The sequence below is a fragment of the Hyla sarda genome, chromosome 5, assembly GCF_029499605.1.
Source record: "Hyla sarda isolate aHylSar1 chromosome 5, aHylSar1.hap1, whole genome shotgun sequence".
Taxonomy (NCBI): Eukaryota; Metazoa; Chordata; class Amphibia; order Anura; family Hylidae; genus Hyla; species Hyla sarda.
In genome coordinates this window covers 110,789,971-110,807,265 of record NC_079193.1, presented here as the reverse complement: position 1 = coordinate 110,807,265, position 17,295 = coordinate 110,789,971, and the positions used below count along the sequence as shown (strand labels likewise).

The window sequence follows — 17,295 nt, the reverse complement described above, 5'->3', positions numbered from 1 at the left end:
TGCTTTACAACTTATCAAATGTTTTTGTATCTGTGCATTTAAGTGAGCAGACACAGGGAGCTGGGAGAACAGTTTCTGAGCTGGGAGGGGCTTCAGCCCTCACTGCTAGTGTTGAGCGGCATAGGCCATATTTGAATTTGCGATATTTCGTGAATATATGGACAATTATTCATCATATATTCACAAAATTTGCGGCCCATTTTTTTTACTATGCTCCATAAAATTTGCATGCGCATGCACCATAAAATTCCCATGCGCAATATCGCGTGATAAAAGAGCTAAAAGGAGGGAGGGATCAATATGCGCAAACATTTGCATATTCACGAATTTTCAGGCACCCGACAGTCTGACATAGTAACTAGTATTGGAGCCTTGTTTACGCCACAAGCTGGAAGCAGGGAGGGATGATCACTGTGATGTGTACTGTGAAAAAAAAAAAAGTGAATATTTAGCGCTATATTTGCCAATATGCGATATTCGCAATAAATATTCGCATTGTGAATATTCGCGCCCAACACTACTCACTGACTGTGCAGCAGCACATGTCTGCACCCTGGTCCCCCTCACAGAGGAGCACAGCAGTGTGACCCGCTGGATTACAGGGATGGAGAGCTGGGACATAACTGCCGGGGGTCCTGTAGCTACCATAGGCCCAGAACCCACCTGCAGAGATGAGGAGAGGGAAACAGCCGGGAAGCCTAATGTGGCAAGAAGCCGAGGGCAGGACCCCTTCTGCAGCCGACACCCGCTCCCAGAGAACAGCAATGAATGACTCCTCAGCCATGATGGAAGCTGCTGCTTCACTCTAACGCCGGTGAATATATGGCGGAGCGGTGCAGAGGGGGTTATAAACACTGTGGCTGTACTCCAGATTCTGGTCCACTCCCAGGAAGTGATGCTTCCACATTCCCTGAGGGCTATCTCTTAACCCTTTTCTGGCCTGATTAACCCCTCTTGTCCCTGCAGTCAGAGCTAAGCCTAAGCGGCCAGGTAACTATCAGGAGGCGGTGCCTGTGTGCTGAGGGGATGGAGAAGCTTTCCCCTAAACACAGAAGTTGGTGACGAGCCCTTCATGCCTGCTCCGGGGAGGGCGAGCACAGCTCATTCAGTTCCTGACAGGCACAATTGTATCAGTGTCCTGGGACGAGCAGCTGACAGCCCTTCACACGTCTGTGGTGTCTATCATGGGGCAGAGCTGGGAGACGGGCGCTCAGCAGGAAGCTGTATGAAATAGGAGACTTCTAGAAAAGGAACACTTCCCGGTGCATGTGCTAGAGGAGCGGGCGGAGGGCCATGGACAAGGCGGCTCAGCAGCACAGTGGCGGGGGCAGCAGTAACAGTAGCAGTCGGAGCAGCAGCAGAGCCACCTCCGCAGGCTCCTCACCTTCCTCCGGTGCCCGGGGGCTGCTGGCAGGACCTGCTGGGAGACTGAACCAACCGCAGACTGTGGCATTGGCAGCAGCTGGAAAGCTGGATGGGGCAACCTCAAGGGAGCAGCAGAAACAGACCATAGAGGGGGTGCTGAGCAAGTACACCAACCTGATCCAGGGATGGCAGAACAGGTAACTGCTCTCATGGTGCCCAGGTGTTATGTGCCTAGAGAATACACAATACTGTGCCCACATGGCTCCTGTGATGTATTGGGGGCTGCTACCTGTTTGGCTGAGCTTGGAGGATGATGATGATGATGATGGTTCTATTACCTTGACTGTGGCCTTCATGGAGGCTCTTCACTGTTGTGCCATGTTTACTTCTATTGGGACCTAAGTTCACGTGTATTAGGGACTGTCTGTGGATCACTATATGACAGTCCATATAGAAAACTTTCTAGAATTCTTCAGAATGTTAAAAGTGCGCTTTTACTTCATGGTCAAGAGTATGAGTTATCTTTTGCCAGTTAGCGCCACTTTCCATGCAATACCGACAGCTTTATATTGAAAGGGGGTGAAGCTTGGCTGGTACATAGATGTCTTGACTATTTCTGGAGTTTACAAGGATCTTATACAAGTGTCATGTCAGATTCTGGAGCCTAAATACTGTATGTCAGCGCCTACACGGTTTACAGGCTTGGGATGTGTATACAGTGGTCCCTCAAGTTACAATAGTAATTGGTTCTGGGACGACCATTGTAAGTTGAGACCAGAACTCTATGGAAACCTGGTAATTGGTTCTGAAGCCACCAAAATGTCATTAAAAAAATAGGAAAAAGTGAGAGTTAAAGAAAAAGAAGTAGATAATTAATATAGATAAAGCAATTTCTTACGAATAAAAGTAAGAAAGATCTGCTGGAAGCTGAAAATCACTGTCTATGTCAGTGTTTCCCAAGCAGGGAGCCTCCAGCTGCTGCAAAACTACAACTCCCAGCATGCCCGGACAGCCAAAGGCTGTCCGGGCATGCTGGGAGTTGTAGTTTTGCAACAGCTGGGGGCACCCTGCATGGGAAACACTGGTATATGTAGAGGACAGGAGCTTCTTCCGGGTCCTGTACAGATATCCTAAAAAAAAAAGTAACATGGAGTCGCCCTCACCTGGTGTCCAAAGGAGCAGGTATCCCTGGTACAGGTAAAGTGTACAGAACATGTAATACCTCCCTGTACTGTAGGGGGCGCTACCAGACATCAGTCAGTGCATACGCTTCAGTAATACAGGTGTTTTACCAGTAAATTGCCCATTCTGATTGGTCAGTTCTTCCGACCATTGACACGTTTCGCAGATCTGGACTGTCTATACATTGTATATTGAGTCTGGTTTCAACTTACAAAAGGTCCATAAAAGACTATTGTATGTGGAAACTATTGTATGTTGAGGCCAATGTAAGTTGAGGGATCACTGTTCTTACATGAATGCAGCTGCATGTATGGGCCTGGTGTGTATAGGATGCAGATGTTCCGCACTTCTAGGTTTACATACCTGCTCCAAAGTCAGAGCTCTGTCAAACTTCTGATAGTTTAAAAATATCCACGTCCTCCCAAACACTTTCACTCTACTCTTTAAGCTTGTAGTTTCTCTGTTTCAGTTGCACAAATTGTATCATGTGATAACACAATGTTTGATGAATTTGCTAATTATTTTTCAATGAACTTCTTTGTCTTGAGTATTTGTACACCGCCTGTTGAGTTGAACAAAAATGTGAAAAACTTTTTTTTAAAAAGTCGAATATGATAAACTTACACCTAAATGGGGTGAGATTTAGCTCCAGACGGTGGAAGGGCCATTAACTGCCTCCTCGCTGTCCGTTCAGGGTTCTTTTAGTGCAGAAAGCCATAGCAGGCTGCACTAATGGAGTGCCAATAACACTGATTTCCATAGGATACATGTAAAAGTCTCCTATAGGAATAAAATTATTAAAAAAATTATTATGAATATGCCCCTTCCAAATAAAATAAGACCATCCTCCCCCGTTTTCCCATTTAAAAAAAATAAATAAAATTATGTAAGCAAAAATATATGTGGTATCACCGAACGTAATAGTTCGTAAATGTCCGAACTATTAAAATATTAGGTTACATAAACCGCATGGTCGATGGCGTACATGTAAAAGAAAAAGTCCAAAACTGCACATTTTTGGTCACTTCATATACAAAAAAAAATTTTAAAAAATTAAAAAGTCCCATCAAAATAAAAATGGTACCGATAGAAACTTCAGATCATGGCGCAAAAAAAATGAGCCCTCGTACAGCCATACAGCCCCCTATGTGGAAAAATAAGAAAGTTATAGGGTTGTCTCACTTTTTACTGTCTTTGTAGTACTAAAACGAAAAATAAAATTGGGTTTGGTCGTAGGAGAGGTTTAGGGGCGGAGTCAGGGGCCTACGGGCAGAGTTGGGGGGAGGAGTCCAGGCCTTTAGCTGTGTAAGGGGCCCCAAAATTCCTGATGGCAGCCCTGCATGTTCCCATGATGGGTGAGGTAGTTCCTCGTCTGCGGGACAACTGGTGAGACTACTGTAGCGCAGGTACTACTACTCTAATCATGGAACAGTCTGTTCCATGTTGGGGGTAGTAGTACAGTGGCTGACGGATTGATTGCATCGGGTCTCAAGCCTGAGACCTGCTGTGATCATAAGTTATTAACCTGGGGAGAGGGTGGCATGCCTTGCCACTCCGCTCCCCAGCGATAAATACTTTTACTTTCATAACTTTGAATTCAAAAACACTGCCAGGAGCCCTGAATGGCCGGCGCCAAGAGGCCATTCAGGGCTTCAGGCGGGTTTTTTAAAAATTATACAGTGTGAATCATGTTTTTCCCTATAGATGGCTGGCCAGGGATCATGTCGCAATGCCATCCACTTCCCCAGCAGGAGCTGTCTCTCCTGCTACAGCTCCCATCATGGAACAGACACTGTCCACTTGGTTCCACGCAGATTTTTTGCTGTGTGAGCACAGCCTAAGGGTACATTAATACATACAAAATCTGCTGAATATTATGCCGCATATCTTTTGCTGCTGATTTTTGCTATACATTGACTTCAATGGGTGGCAAACAGAGCTGCAGCAGATCCTGTACGTGTGAATGTGCCCTTAAACAGTAAGAGGACACATACCCTCCCTGTTAAGAAAGAGGAATTACAAGTACAAGTCCATGTATCCTATCTTGTCATTCAAAGTAGTACAGGGAAAGAGAAGTGCCCATGCACACTAAGGATATTCTGCTCAGATTTAATTCTGAGCCAACTCCGCTTGCAGCAGAACTCTGTTGACCTCAATGGGACGCTGCTGCTCAATGCACAGTATGGTAGTTCCCCCGCGGAACTTCAGAAATGGATCGGGATTCCACAAAAAGAATGTTCTTGGTCATTATTTCAGTGGAATCCACTGTACATGTCAATGAGACTTTTATTTCCTATGTTTTTTTCTGTGATTAAAATTATGATTCAGAGAGGAAATTCCTTGCTAAATGTTCTCAGTATTCATGATCCCTAACAGGCTGTGATCTGTCTTTGTACTTTACTTGCAGTTTCCCTGCACGTCTCCCTTATGGTGTGTTCACACTGAGAACAGTGACATTCAATTGCTTCCTGACTTCAAATGAGTTCTGCACTCTAAATAATTGCATGTAGAATATTGGGTCTTGTTTCACTTAAAGGACAACTGCAATGGTAAACATTTATATATGCCCGGGCCTCAAAAATAAACAAAATAAACTCGTACATGCCTTCCTACGAGCCCCCGTTGGTCCGCCACAGGCCTCACGGTCCGGCAGTGCCGACGTCATTGCACTTCCTGGACCCGAACATCGCCACGGCCGGTGATACGCCGACGGCTCTGCGGCGTCCCCGTCCCCAGGAAGTGGAATGACGTCAGCACTGCCGGACCGTGAGGCCTGTGGCGGACCAACGGGGGCTCGTAGGAAGGTATGTACGAGTTTATTTTGTTTATTTTTGAGGCCCGGGCATATAGAAATGTTTACCACTGCAGTTGTCCTTAAATAGCTAATGTTCTAGACTGTAAAAAAAAAAAAAAAAGTTTCCCAAGAAACCAATCCTGCTCGATCTGACACTGAAATAAAGTAGGAAAGAAAAGAGAGACCGATACAAGCGCCCCATGTATAACCCTTAGCAAGCGTAGGAAGGAAAACACATGGGAGACTTGTGTCAGATGGCCGCTCACCTACCAATAAGGTAGAGAAAAATTACCCCAATATAGGGGTACCAATGGTGTATGAGTCGCTGCCATGTTGGTAGGTCCCAGGAACAAGGGCCATTTGTCCTGTGTTACAGTGGAGGAAGTAGTGGTAGAAATGAGACCTTTTGTACTCCAGATGATGCTGACTTCTTAAGATCAAGTTGAAATAACCCAAAGGAATCTTTCAAAGTCCTTAGCAGTGATGTTTATTAATAAATACAAATAAAAGAAAGCTGACTCGTTCAAAGGGGGGGGGGGGGGGTAGGACACACTTTCTCAGATTGCTATACTGTGCCGGTATACCCAATGTGACATGCAAACATAAATACCATAAGAAAGGCCACCAAATTACAGTAGGGCACCCACCCCAGTAGTTACATTATGTCATAGTATCCATGAAAGCAATACAAAAAACAACCTTTTCCTGAGTCAATAAATAAATACAATATAATACGAACTACGTCACGTCCCCTCCCATAGACTTGCATTGAGGGGACGGGGCGTTACGTCACACGGGGGCGGAGTCGTGACGTCACGGTCTTCCGCTCCAGTGGTCGGGACCCTGACCCTCCAGCGCTTCCAGAGCAGAAACAGGTGGGTGCCGCATGCTATATTGCAGGGGTCCCCAGCGGCGGGACTCCCGTGATCAGACATCTTATCCCCTATCCTTTGGATAGGGGAAAAGATGTCTAGGGGGGGGAGTACCTCTTTAAGAGATCAGTGAGGAGAAAGGAACCGGTGTGACTTAAGCTATGGAGCCAGATTTTTACCATTAATAATGTACGAGGTTATTGCAGTCAGTATTTTAGCATTGCAGGAAAATTAGATAACATATGTATTTTGTTAGGAAGTGCGTGTGGTTTTTCAATTTACTTTGAAGACTTGTAGTTTTCCAAGACTTTAAAAGGTTTGCAGATTTTATAAGCGGAGAAATTAGATCAAAAGATAAGCTTTCCATGATAACCAAGCAGCTTAGTGTGCTATACTGGCAATCCGAGTTCCCTGAATCATGTGCCACTTTTACAAGGAGCTGAAACGTTGTATCTGGCATTTGGTTGTCAATGAAAAAGAATGCCGTGCTTAAATGGGGAGGGGCAATCCAGGTATTGGCTGCACAAAGATTACACAAGCGGTGACACAACATAGTGAAGAAATTTTTCATTGATTTGGACATGTCACAAGGGAATATTTCTTTGACTGATACATTTGTTCAATGATACATGTTCAAATTTTTTTTTTTTTAATGGGGAAAAAACAGGAACCCAAGCTCAGTTGCAATAAAGCTGAGTTATGCAACTCTGGTAAAGAAACTTGCCTTGTAGCCCACATTGTATATTGGAAGTCATCTTGTAGCCTGCCTGTCATTAGGCCAGTGTAGCTTTTTAATGTATGTATCAGGGTTGCAACATCTTCACTTTCACAGTTCTGTTAAACCAAACTATGAAGTTGTCTTAAATGGGCATAAAAAGTTACTAAAATCAGAAATCTTCTACTACTTTTTCCTAAAAGTACATGCTTTTACCGTTTTTCCATTCCTCTGCTTAGAACAGTAGCAGGTAAGGGGAGGTGGGTTTAACAAATCGTATCTACACTCTGCAGAAATGTGGATTTTCCTCAGCAATAGAGCAATATTTATAATGGACAATGTGTTTTCTTCTCTATATACACTTGACACCACCATTATGCATCACAGATCAGAACATTCCTACACTGCATATCCATATTGTAAAGCAAGCTGTATTGTATTGTCACCTGAAGATCTGTATGTATCCTCAATGTTGTGTGTTGCTGCGCCAACCACTGGTTGTGCCCCTAATGCAGCCGACCCTCCGCTGCTGCCCACAATAGGGGAGGAAGCTTAATTTTAATATACAGCACTTGCTGTGTGCTATCCTGAACGTGTCTTGGTTATTCCTGTTGGTTCCCCCATATATTATTCATTATTATTTTTTAAGTGTATTACTGTTTAGAAGGAGCTTGTTAAACATTTAACAGATATAATGGATTGCTAAATATTTCATTAAAAAGGACACACAAACCCTAATTTAGATCTCTGCTGAAATCTGGACACCTGTACTCCATATGACTGTGGAGATGGTTTCTCGTAGAGTCTATTACTTGTGAAATGAGAATTCTCTTCACATGTACTAGTTAATAAGTGACCTGAGGTTGTTGGATGGCAGAATACGCTCTGGCTCTTCAGCTTTCTTATGTACTGACGTCACTTAGACAGTTAATGGGTTGGGAGCTAAGAGCTGGAACTACCTTCAGTTTCTTGATCATAGGGGTTCACTCTTTATGGTTCTCCTATTTCGAGGTCTTATTACATTTTAACCTGCTGAGATTTCTGTGGAGGACTTTGCCAAACAACAGAAATCAATGACAAGAAACTGTTTATTTAGTTGCTATATTTCAGCTATCCTTTATTGTTTATCTAACATGCTTTAAAAAAATTAAACATTGAAGTCCTGGATTCTTCATTTTGGATCGGTTTGTGGGTTAAGCATAATCTTTTAACAAGGTTTTACATTGTTAAACCTGAAATATTTATTTTGTGCATACTAAATAATGACAATCCTTATGTGAGACCGCTTAGGAATAATCCTCTGGAGTTCTTCATCACTGGAGTAAGAAGAGCATTTTGGTCCACGGATCTCAGTAGTTCTCTGACCATGATGCTGGCACCTATTTTCACTAAGTGGAGGTGTCAAATGTACAGGATGAGGTCTGGAATAAGTGTTTAGAATGAATGTTCATTAGTAAGTTGTAGTAAAATACATTTGTGCTACTGAAAAACTTTTATGTCCTTCCAGACCAACCTTTAACCCCTTAAAGGAGTAGTCCAGTGGTGACCCAGTGGTGAATAACTTATCCCATATCCTAATGATAGGGGATAAGTTTGAGATCGCGGGAGGGTCCGACTGCTGGGGCCCCCTGCCAGATAGCGGGTGTCAACCTCCGCACGAAGCGGCGGCCGACACGCCCCCTTAATACAACTCTATGGCAGAGCCGAAGCACTGCCTTCGGCAATCTCCGGCTCTGCCATAGAGATGTATTGAGTGGGCGTGTCGGCCGCTGCTTCGTGCGGAGGTCGACACCCGCTATCTGGCCCGGAGAGCCTGGCCCCTGTACAGAGCGATCGCAGGTGGCCCCAGCGGTCGGACCCCCCGTGATCTCAAACTTATCCCCTATCCTTAGGATAGGGGATATGGTTTTTCACCACTGGACTACCCCTTTAAGGACGCAGGGTTTTTCAGTTTTTGCATTTTCATTTTTTTCCTCCACACCTTTTAAAAATCATAACCCTTTCAATTTTCCACCGAAAAAATCCATATTATGGCTTATTTTTTGTGTCACCAATTCTACTTTGCAGTGACATTAGTCATTTTACCCAAAAATCTACGCCGAAACGGAAAAAAATAATCACTGTGCGACAAAATCGAAGAAAAATGCAATTTTGTAACTTTTGGGGGCTTCCGTTTCTACGCATTGCATATTTCGGTAAAAATGACACCTTTTCATTCTGTATGTCCATACGGTTAAAATGATAACCTACTTATATAGGTCTAATTTTGTCGTACTTCTGGAAAAAATCATAACTACATGCAGGAAAATGTATGCATTTAAAAATGTCCTCTTCTGACCCCTATAACTTTAATTTTTTTATTTTTCCACGTATAGGGCAGTATGAGGGCTCATTTTTTGCACCGTGTTCTGAAGTTTTTATCGGTACCATTTTTGTTTTTGATCTGACTTTTTGATCACTTTTTATTCATTTTTTAATGGTATAAAAAGTGACCAAAAATACACTTTTTTGGACTTTGGATTTTTTTTTACGTTTACGCCATTGACCGTGCGGTTTAATTAACGATATATTTTTATAGTTCGGACATTTACGCACGCGGCGATACCACATGTTTTGTTTTTATTTACACTGTTTTATTTTTTGAATTGGAAAAGAGGTGTGATTCAAACTTTTATTAGGGAAGGGGTTAAATAATCTGCCGTGCAGCGCATAGCAACGACGCAGGGGACGCACACCGGAGGCCTGAAACAGTACACACCGGAGGCCTGAAGCAGCGCAATGGGTGCCGCTGCCCCTTCTCTCCCCCTGGCTGTCAGCGCCGCTTCTCTCCCCCTGGCTATCGGCGCCGGCAATGGGGTGCCGGCACCGATAGTCAGGGGGACAGCTGCCCGTTCTGTCCCCCTGACTATCGGTGCCGGCACCCCATTGCCGGCGCCGATAGCCAGGGGGAGAGAAGGACCGGCAGCAGGGCTCTAGACCCCAGGAAAGGCAGGGGGAGAGAAGCGGACAGCGACGGCCTCTCTCCCCCTGCCTTTCCTGGGGGTGTATCGGCGTATAACAAGTACATAGACTTTAGGCTAAAAATTTTAGCCTAAAAAGTGCGTGCTATACGCCGATAAATACGGTATGTTAGTGGTAAATTTTTCTCAATGCTTGCATCATTTCTTGGTGAAAAATTCCAAAATCTTATGAAAAAATAAAAAAATTTGCATTTTTCTAACTTTGAAGCTCTCTGCCTGTAAGGAAAATACATGCCAAATAAATGATATATTGATTCACATAAACAATATGTCTACTTTATGTTTGCATCATAAAGTTGACATGTTTTTACTTTTGGAAGACATCAGAGGGCTTAAAAGTTCAGCAGCAATTTTCTAATTTTTGAAGGTCCTTCATATTAGAAATACCCCATTATAAAAACTGCACCCCTCAAAGTATCCAAAATGACATTCAATAAGTGTGTTAACCCTTTAGGTGTTTCACAGGAATAGCAGCAAAGTGAAGGAGAAAATTCAAAATCTTCATTTTTCACACTCGCATGTTCTTGTAGACCCAGTTTTCGAATTTTTACAAGGGGTAATAGATGAAAACGCCCCCCAACATTTGTAACCCAATTTCTCTTGAGTAAGGAAATACCTCATGTGTATGTCAAGTGCTCGGCGAGGGCAGTAGAGGGCTCAGAAGGGAAGGAGCAACAATGGGATTTTGGAGAGTGAGTTTTTCTGAAATGGTTTTTGAGGGGCATGTGACGTTTAGGAAGCCCCTATGGTGCCAGAACAGCAAAAAAAAAAAAAAAAATAACACCTGGCATGCTATTTTGGAAACTACACCCCGCAAGGCTCGTAACAAGGGGTTCAGTGAGCCTTAACACCCCACAGGTGTTACAGGTGTTTGGCGACTTTTCGTTAAAGTCGGATGTGTAAATGGAAAAAAAAAGTTTTTCACTAAAGTGCAGTTTTTCCTCCCCAAATTTTCAATTTTTACAAAGGGTAATGGGAGAAAATGCCCCCAAAATTTGTAACCCCATCTCTTCTGAATATGAAAATACCCCATGTTAGGACGTAAAATGCTCTGCGGGCGAACTACAATGCTCAGAAGAGGAGGAGTCACATTTGGCTTTTGGATAGCAAATTTTGCTGAAATGGTTTTTGGGGGGCATGTCACATTTAGGAAGCCCCTATGGTGCCAGAACAGCAAAACAAAACAAAAAAAAACACATGGCCTACTATTTTGGAAACTACACCCCTCAAGGAACGTAACAAGGGGTACAGTAAGCCTTAACACCCCACAGGTGATTGACGAACTTTTGTTAAAGTGGGACGTGAAAATGAAAATTTAGATTTTTTTTTTTAACACTAAAATGCTGGTGTTACCCCAAACTTTTCATTTTCACAAGGAGTAATAGGAGAAAATGCCCCACAAAATTTGTACCATATATATATATACGAGTAGTATAAGCCGACCCGAATATAAGCCGAGGCCCCTAATTTCACCCCAAAAACCCAGGAAAAGTTGTTGACTCGACTAGAAGCCTGGGGGGGGGGGGGAATACATAATTCCTCCCCCCCCCCCCATGCCATCTTCCAGACCCCGGTCATCCTCACACCCCCCCCCCCCAATGTCGTCGTCGTTGTCCCTCCCCCCCTCCCGTCGTCTTCACCCCCCCTCATCATCACAGCCTGTCAATCCCTTTCAGTGGTCTTCAACCTGCGGACCTCCAGATGTTGCAAAACTACAACTCCCAGCATGCCCGGACAGCCATCAGCTGTCCGGGCATGCTGGGAGTTGTACTTTGGAAACATCTGGAGGTCCGCAGGTTGAAGACCACTGTGGCCTTCGTCATCATCTAGACCCCCTTTTAGTTTTCTACTCTCCTTCCCTCGGTGGGAAGGAAGGGTGAGCTGGTCCGGGCCATCTATGCTGCAGGGACCGTCCGGTGGGGAGGGTTAGTCGTTCCGGGCTGTCCATTTTCACCGGGAGGCCCTCTTCTGCGCTCCGGGCCGGCCCCGGCATAGTGACGTTGCCTTGACGATGACTCACAGGGACGTCCGTGCACAGCCCCCCCCAAATTTTTAACCCCATTTCTTCTGAGGAATAACATACACCATATGTGGATGTAAAGTGCTCTGCGGGTGAACTACAACGCTCAGAGAGGAAGCGCCATTGGGCTTTTGGAGAGAAAATTTGTCCGAAATTAATGGCCACATGTGTTTACAAAGCCTTCATAGTGCCAGAACAATGGACCCCCCCCCCCCTCCTCCACATGTGACCCAATTTTGGAAACTACACCCCTAACTAAATGGCTGGTGTTACCCTAAATTTTTCATTTTCACAAGGGGAAAATAGGAAAAAAAAATCCCCCCCCCCCCCAAATTTGTAACCCCATTCCTTCTGAGGAAGAACATACCCCATATGTGGATGTAAAGTGCTCTGCGGGTGAACTACAACGCTCAGAAGAGAGGAAGCGCCATTGGGCTTTTGGAGAGAAAATTTGTCCGAAATGAATGGCCACATGTGTTTACAAAGCCCCCATAGTGCCAGAACAGTGGACCCCTCCCTCCACATGTGACCTCATTTTGGAAACTACACCCCTCACGGAATGTTATAAGGGGTACAGTGAGCATTTATGCCCCACAGGTGTCTGACAGATTTTTGGAACAGTGGTCCGTGAAAAGGAAACATTTTATTTTTCATTTGCTCAGCCCACAGTTCCAATGACCTGTCAAACGCCAGTGGGGTGTAAATGCTCACTGCACCCCTTATTAAATTCTGTGGGGTCACATGCGGGGAGTCCACTGTTTTGGCACCACGGAGGCCTTTGTAAATGCACAAGACCCCCAACTTCTATTCCAACCAAATTCTCTCTCCAAAAGATCAATGGCGCTCCTTCTCTTCTGAGCATTGTAGTGCGCCAGGAGAGCACTTGATGTCCACACATGGGGTATTTCCATACTCAGAAGAAATGGGGTTACAAATTTTGAGGGGCATTTTCTCCTATTATCCCTTGCAAAAATGTAAAATTTGGGGAAAAACTGCATTTTAGTGAAAAAGATTAGTTTTTTCATTTGCATATCCAACTTTAATGAAAAGTCGTCAAACACCTGTGAGGTGTTACATTCCTTGAGGGGTGTAGTTTCCAAAATAGTATGCCATGTGGTTTTCTTTTGCTGTTCTGGCACCATAGGGGCTTCCTAAATGGGACATTCCCCCCCAAAAACCATTTCAGCAAAATTTGCTTTCCAAAAGCCAAATGTGACTCCTTCTCTTCTGAGCATTGTAGTGCGCCCGCAGTGCACTTGACGTCCACACATGGGGTATTTCCATACTCAGAAGAGATGGGGTTACACATTTTAGGGGACATATTCTCCTATTACCCCTTGTAAAAATGTAAAATTTGGGGAAAAAACAGCATTTTTGGTAAAAAAAATAATTTCATTTACATATCCAACTTTAGCGGAATGTCGTCAAACACCTGTTCACTTAACTTCAAACACCTGTCCTTCACTTTGCTACTATTCCTATGAAACACCTAAAGAGTTAACACACTTACTGAATGTCCTTTTGAATATTTTGAGGGGTGCAGTTTTTATTAGGGATCGACCGATTATCGGTATGGCCGATATTATCGGCCCATAATCACGATTTTGGGCATTATCGGTATCGGCAATAAGCCGATAATGCCCCGCCGCCCGCACTGCAACTGCACTTCCGCCCCGACCCGCCGCACCGCCCCCTGACCCGCCGCACCGCGTCACACCCCCCCATCGCCTTGGCCCCATTGCTTCCCCCATTTTATAATTACCTATTCCCGAAGCCCACGCTACTTCTTGCTCCTGCTGCGTCCTGCGTTACGCTGTGCGCAATGACGAGTGACGTGATGTGCGCGACGTGACGTCACTGTCAGTGCGCACAGTGACAGTTTAGGAGGACGCCACCGGAGCCAGATGTGGAGTGGACCCTGGGAACAGGTAATTATAAAACCGGGGATGGTGGAGGCAATGGGGCCGGTGTGGGGGGTCGGTCGCGGTGCGGCGGGGGGGGGGGGGGGGGCGGGCGGTCGCGGTGCAGCGGTGCAGCGGGGGGAGCGGTGGTGGTGATAGGTCTCAGGACCCACAGAAAGGCAGGGGGAGAGAAGCGGGTGGCGGCGGCAGCCTATGGCACCGCAAAAGCCACTGCAGTTCATTGATTTAAAGCGCCCGCTTTAAATCAACGATCTGCAGCGGTGTCGCGGGGGGATAAATAGCCGATAACTTAAACCGATATTCCGGTAAAAGTTATCGGCTATCGTCCCTAACCTCCACCGATTATCGGTATCGGCCCTAAAAAAACGATATCGGGCGATCCCTAGTTTTTATAATGGGGTAAATTATGGGGTATTTCTAATATGAAGGCCCCTCAAATCCACTTCAAAACTGAACTGGTCCCTGAAAAATTCTGATTTTGAAAATGTTGTGAAAAATTAGAAAATTGCTGCTAAACTTTTAAGCCCTCTGTCTTCCAAAAGTAAAAACATGTCAATGTTATGATGCAAACATAAAGTAGACATATTGTATATGTGAATCAATATATAATTTATTTGGGATGTCCATTGTCCTTTATAAGCAGAGAGTTTCAAAGTTAAAAGAAAAATGCTAAATTTTTAAATTTTTCATCACATTTTGGAATTTTTCCCCAAGAAATGATGCAAGTGTCAACAGTTTTACCACTAACATAAAGTAGTATATGTCACGAAAAAACTATCTCTTAATCAGAATGAAAGGTAAAAATATCCTTTTAAGGGCTTAATTAAGGACCAAGCCCTTTTTAACCTTAGGGACCAGGCCAATTTTATTTTTGCGTTTTTCGTTTTTTTTCTTCCTCACCTTCTAAAATCCATAACTCTTTTTTATATTTCCATCTACAGACCCATATAAGGGCTTTTTTTTTTTTTTGCGTGACCAATTGTTCTTTGTAATGACACCACTCATTTTACGATAAAATGTACGGCGAACCCCCAGAAAAAAAAATTTTGGGAGAAAACTTAAATGAAAACCACAATTTTGCAAATTTTGGAGGGTTTTGTTTTCACACTGTACACTAAACGGTAAAAATGACACGTTTTCCTTATTCTGTGGGTCAATACGATTAAAATGATACTCATTAGTACATACTTTTCTATTATTGTACTACTTAAAAAAAATCTCAGACTTTTAATACAAAATCAGTATGATTAAAATCACCATATTTTGACCACTTAAAAGTGTGATCTGTCCTTTTTATGGATACCAAATTTGCATATATTACACTTTTTTAAATCGCTTTTAATTAAATTTGTTTGGAATAAAACTTACAAAAAAAAAATCTGCAATTTAGGATTTTTATTTTCATATTTAACTTTTACGCCATTTGCCGTATGGAATCATTAACATGAAATTTTGAGAGTTCAGACATTTACGCAATAACTTGATTGCTAATACTGTTCAGTGCCATGCATAGGGCATAGAACTGATCAGTATTATCGACGATCTTCTGCACTGGTCTGTCCGAGCTCAGACCGGAGTAGAAGACCCCTGGAGATGGACGGAGGTTGGTGTGAGCGATCCGATCATGCGCATTGCCGCAGATGCCGTGATCTGTATTGATCACGGTATCTGAGGGGTTAATGGCAGACATCAGCACGATCACTGATGTCCGTCATTATTGGGGGGGGGGGGTCCCTGGCTGCTGATAGCAGCCAGGACCTGGAGTGCATGACGCGAGCACCACTTAGATGCTCGCGGTCTTGTATAGGATGTAAATGTACGGCCTATTGCGCGAAGTACCTCCGCACCAGGACATTTACGTCCATGATGGTTAAGGGGTTAAAAAGCTCTGCATCAAATCTTTCCCCATGCTCACATTGTGTGAGCTCCTGGCAGGAGAAAGTGGGCGTTCTCCAGCAGGCACAACGTGACTGAAGCCTGCTAGAGCTGTGCCTCACCATGCCCCGCATTCACTTCCTGAGTTTGGTCTCCTGCCAGGCCGGGAAGAGTCCAAACTAACAGTTTGACTTGCGGAGGGAACAGAACAGAGCCAACTAGTGGCCATTTTTTTTTTTTTTTTGTTACATTAAAATCATATAAATGTTGAGAATTTTAACAGCAAGTAAATAGCAAAGTATCTCATACAGTAATTACCATATTTATCGGTGTATAACACGCATTTTTAAAACTTAAATTTAAGTCACTGATTTAAAGCGGCCTCAGCAGCGTCTGCTTGTTAAGTATTAACAGCACGGCCTTGGCCACTTTAAATCAGTGACCAGCGGCGTCTCCTCCCCGCACTGTCACTTTTTTTCTCCCGCACTATCTACAGGTACTGGTGTGGTGGATAGTGCGGGAGACGCTGATTAAAATGAGCCCTACCTTGTCCGGATCTGCCCTACCTTTTTAATCAGCGTCTCCCGCACTATATCCACCAGTTCCTGTGGATAGTGTGGGAGAAAACAAGTGAGTTTTACTTTTCCCTACCTCCCCCTCCCTCATCATTCCCCCTTTCCCTGCTCTTTATAGTTTTGTTTTTTTCCTTACCTGTCTGCGCTTCGGCAGGTCAGGTCAGGCGGCGGGTCTTGCGGGCAGTCAAGCAGATGAGTGACTTCCTCTGCCGGCTTCTCTGTGCGGCATCACTCACGTCACTTTTCATTTACTGTAGTCGCCGCCGAAAAGTGACATCCGTGATGCCGCACAGAGAAGCCGGGAGAGGACGTAAGTCATCTGATTCACTGACCCCACAGCCCGCAAGACAGCCGAAGCGCAGACAAGTAAGGCAAGGGGGGACAGCTGTTGGCTGTCTGGGCATGCTGGGAGTTGTAGTTTTGCAACATCTGGAGGTCCGCAGGTTGAAGACCACTGGATGCCATAGGAGGAACATGATGGCGGGGGGGGGGGGGATGATGAGACGGGGAAATGATGAGGGATGGGGGGGATGAGATGGGGAAATGATGAGGGGGGATGATGAGACGGGGTGGGGGGATTATGAGGGGGGAATGATGAGGGACATGATGAGATAGGGTGGGGGGGATGATGAGGGGGGAATTATGGGGGACATGATGAGACATGGGGAGATGATGAGACATGGGGGGTGGTGATGAGAGGGGTAAATGTGGCACAGGGACTGATAAAAGGGAAGGAATTATGTGGCACTGGAGGGGACGGGACCAAACTGAGGTGCAGAAGAAAACGAAGTTGGGGGGATGATGTGGCATTTAGTCCGTCATTTATTTTAAATTTCATTTTTTCTAACTTAAATTTCCCTGTTAAAATGGGGGGGTGTGTTATACGCCGATAAATACGGTACATAAGGAACAAGAAATTCAAAGTTTTAATTTTGTGACAAGTACACTTCAAGGG

General features: G+C 44.5%; 1 protein-coding gene across 3 annotated transcripts in view; it reads left to right on the top strand.

The window, feature by feature from the left end:
- The first annotated feature begins 549 nt into the window (after positions 1–549).
- Positions 550–17,295, top strand: part of OSBPL10 (oxysterol binding protein like 10) — an 857,577-nt gene continuing 840,831 nt past the window's right edge. For all 3 annotated transcript variants that reach the window (XM_056520089.1, XM_056520090.1, XM_056520088.1), the window contains exon 1: positions 550–1,562. In XM_056520089.1, the coding sequence (XP_056376064.1) occupies positions 1,294–1,562 (269 nt within the window). In that variant the 5' untranslated portion in view covers positions 550–1,293. The remainder of the gene's footprint in view (positions 1,563–17,295) is intronic.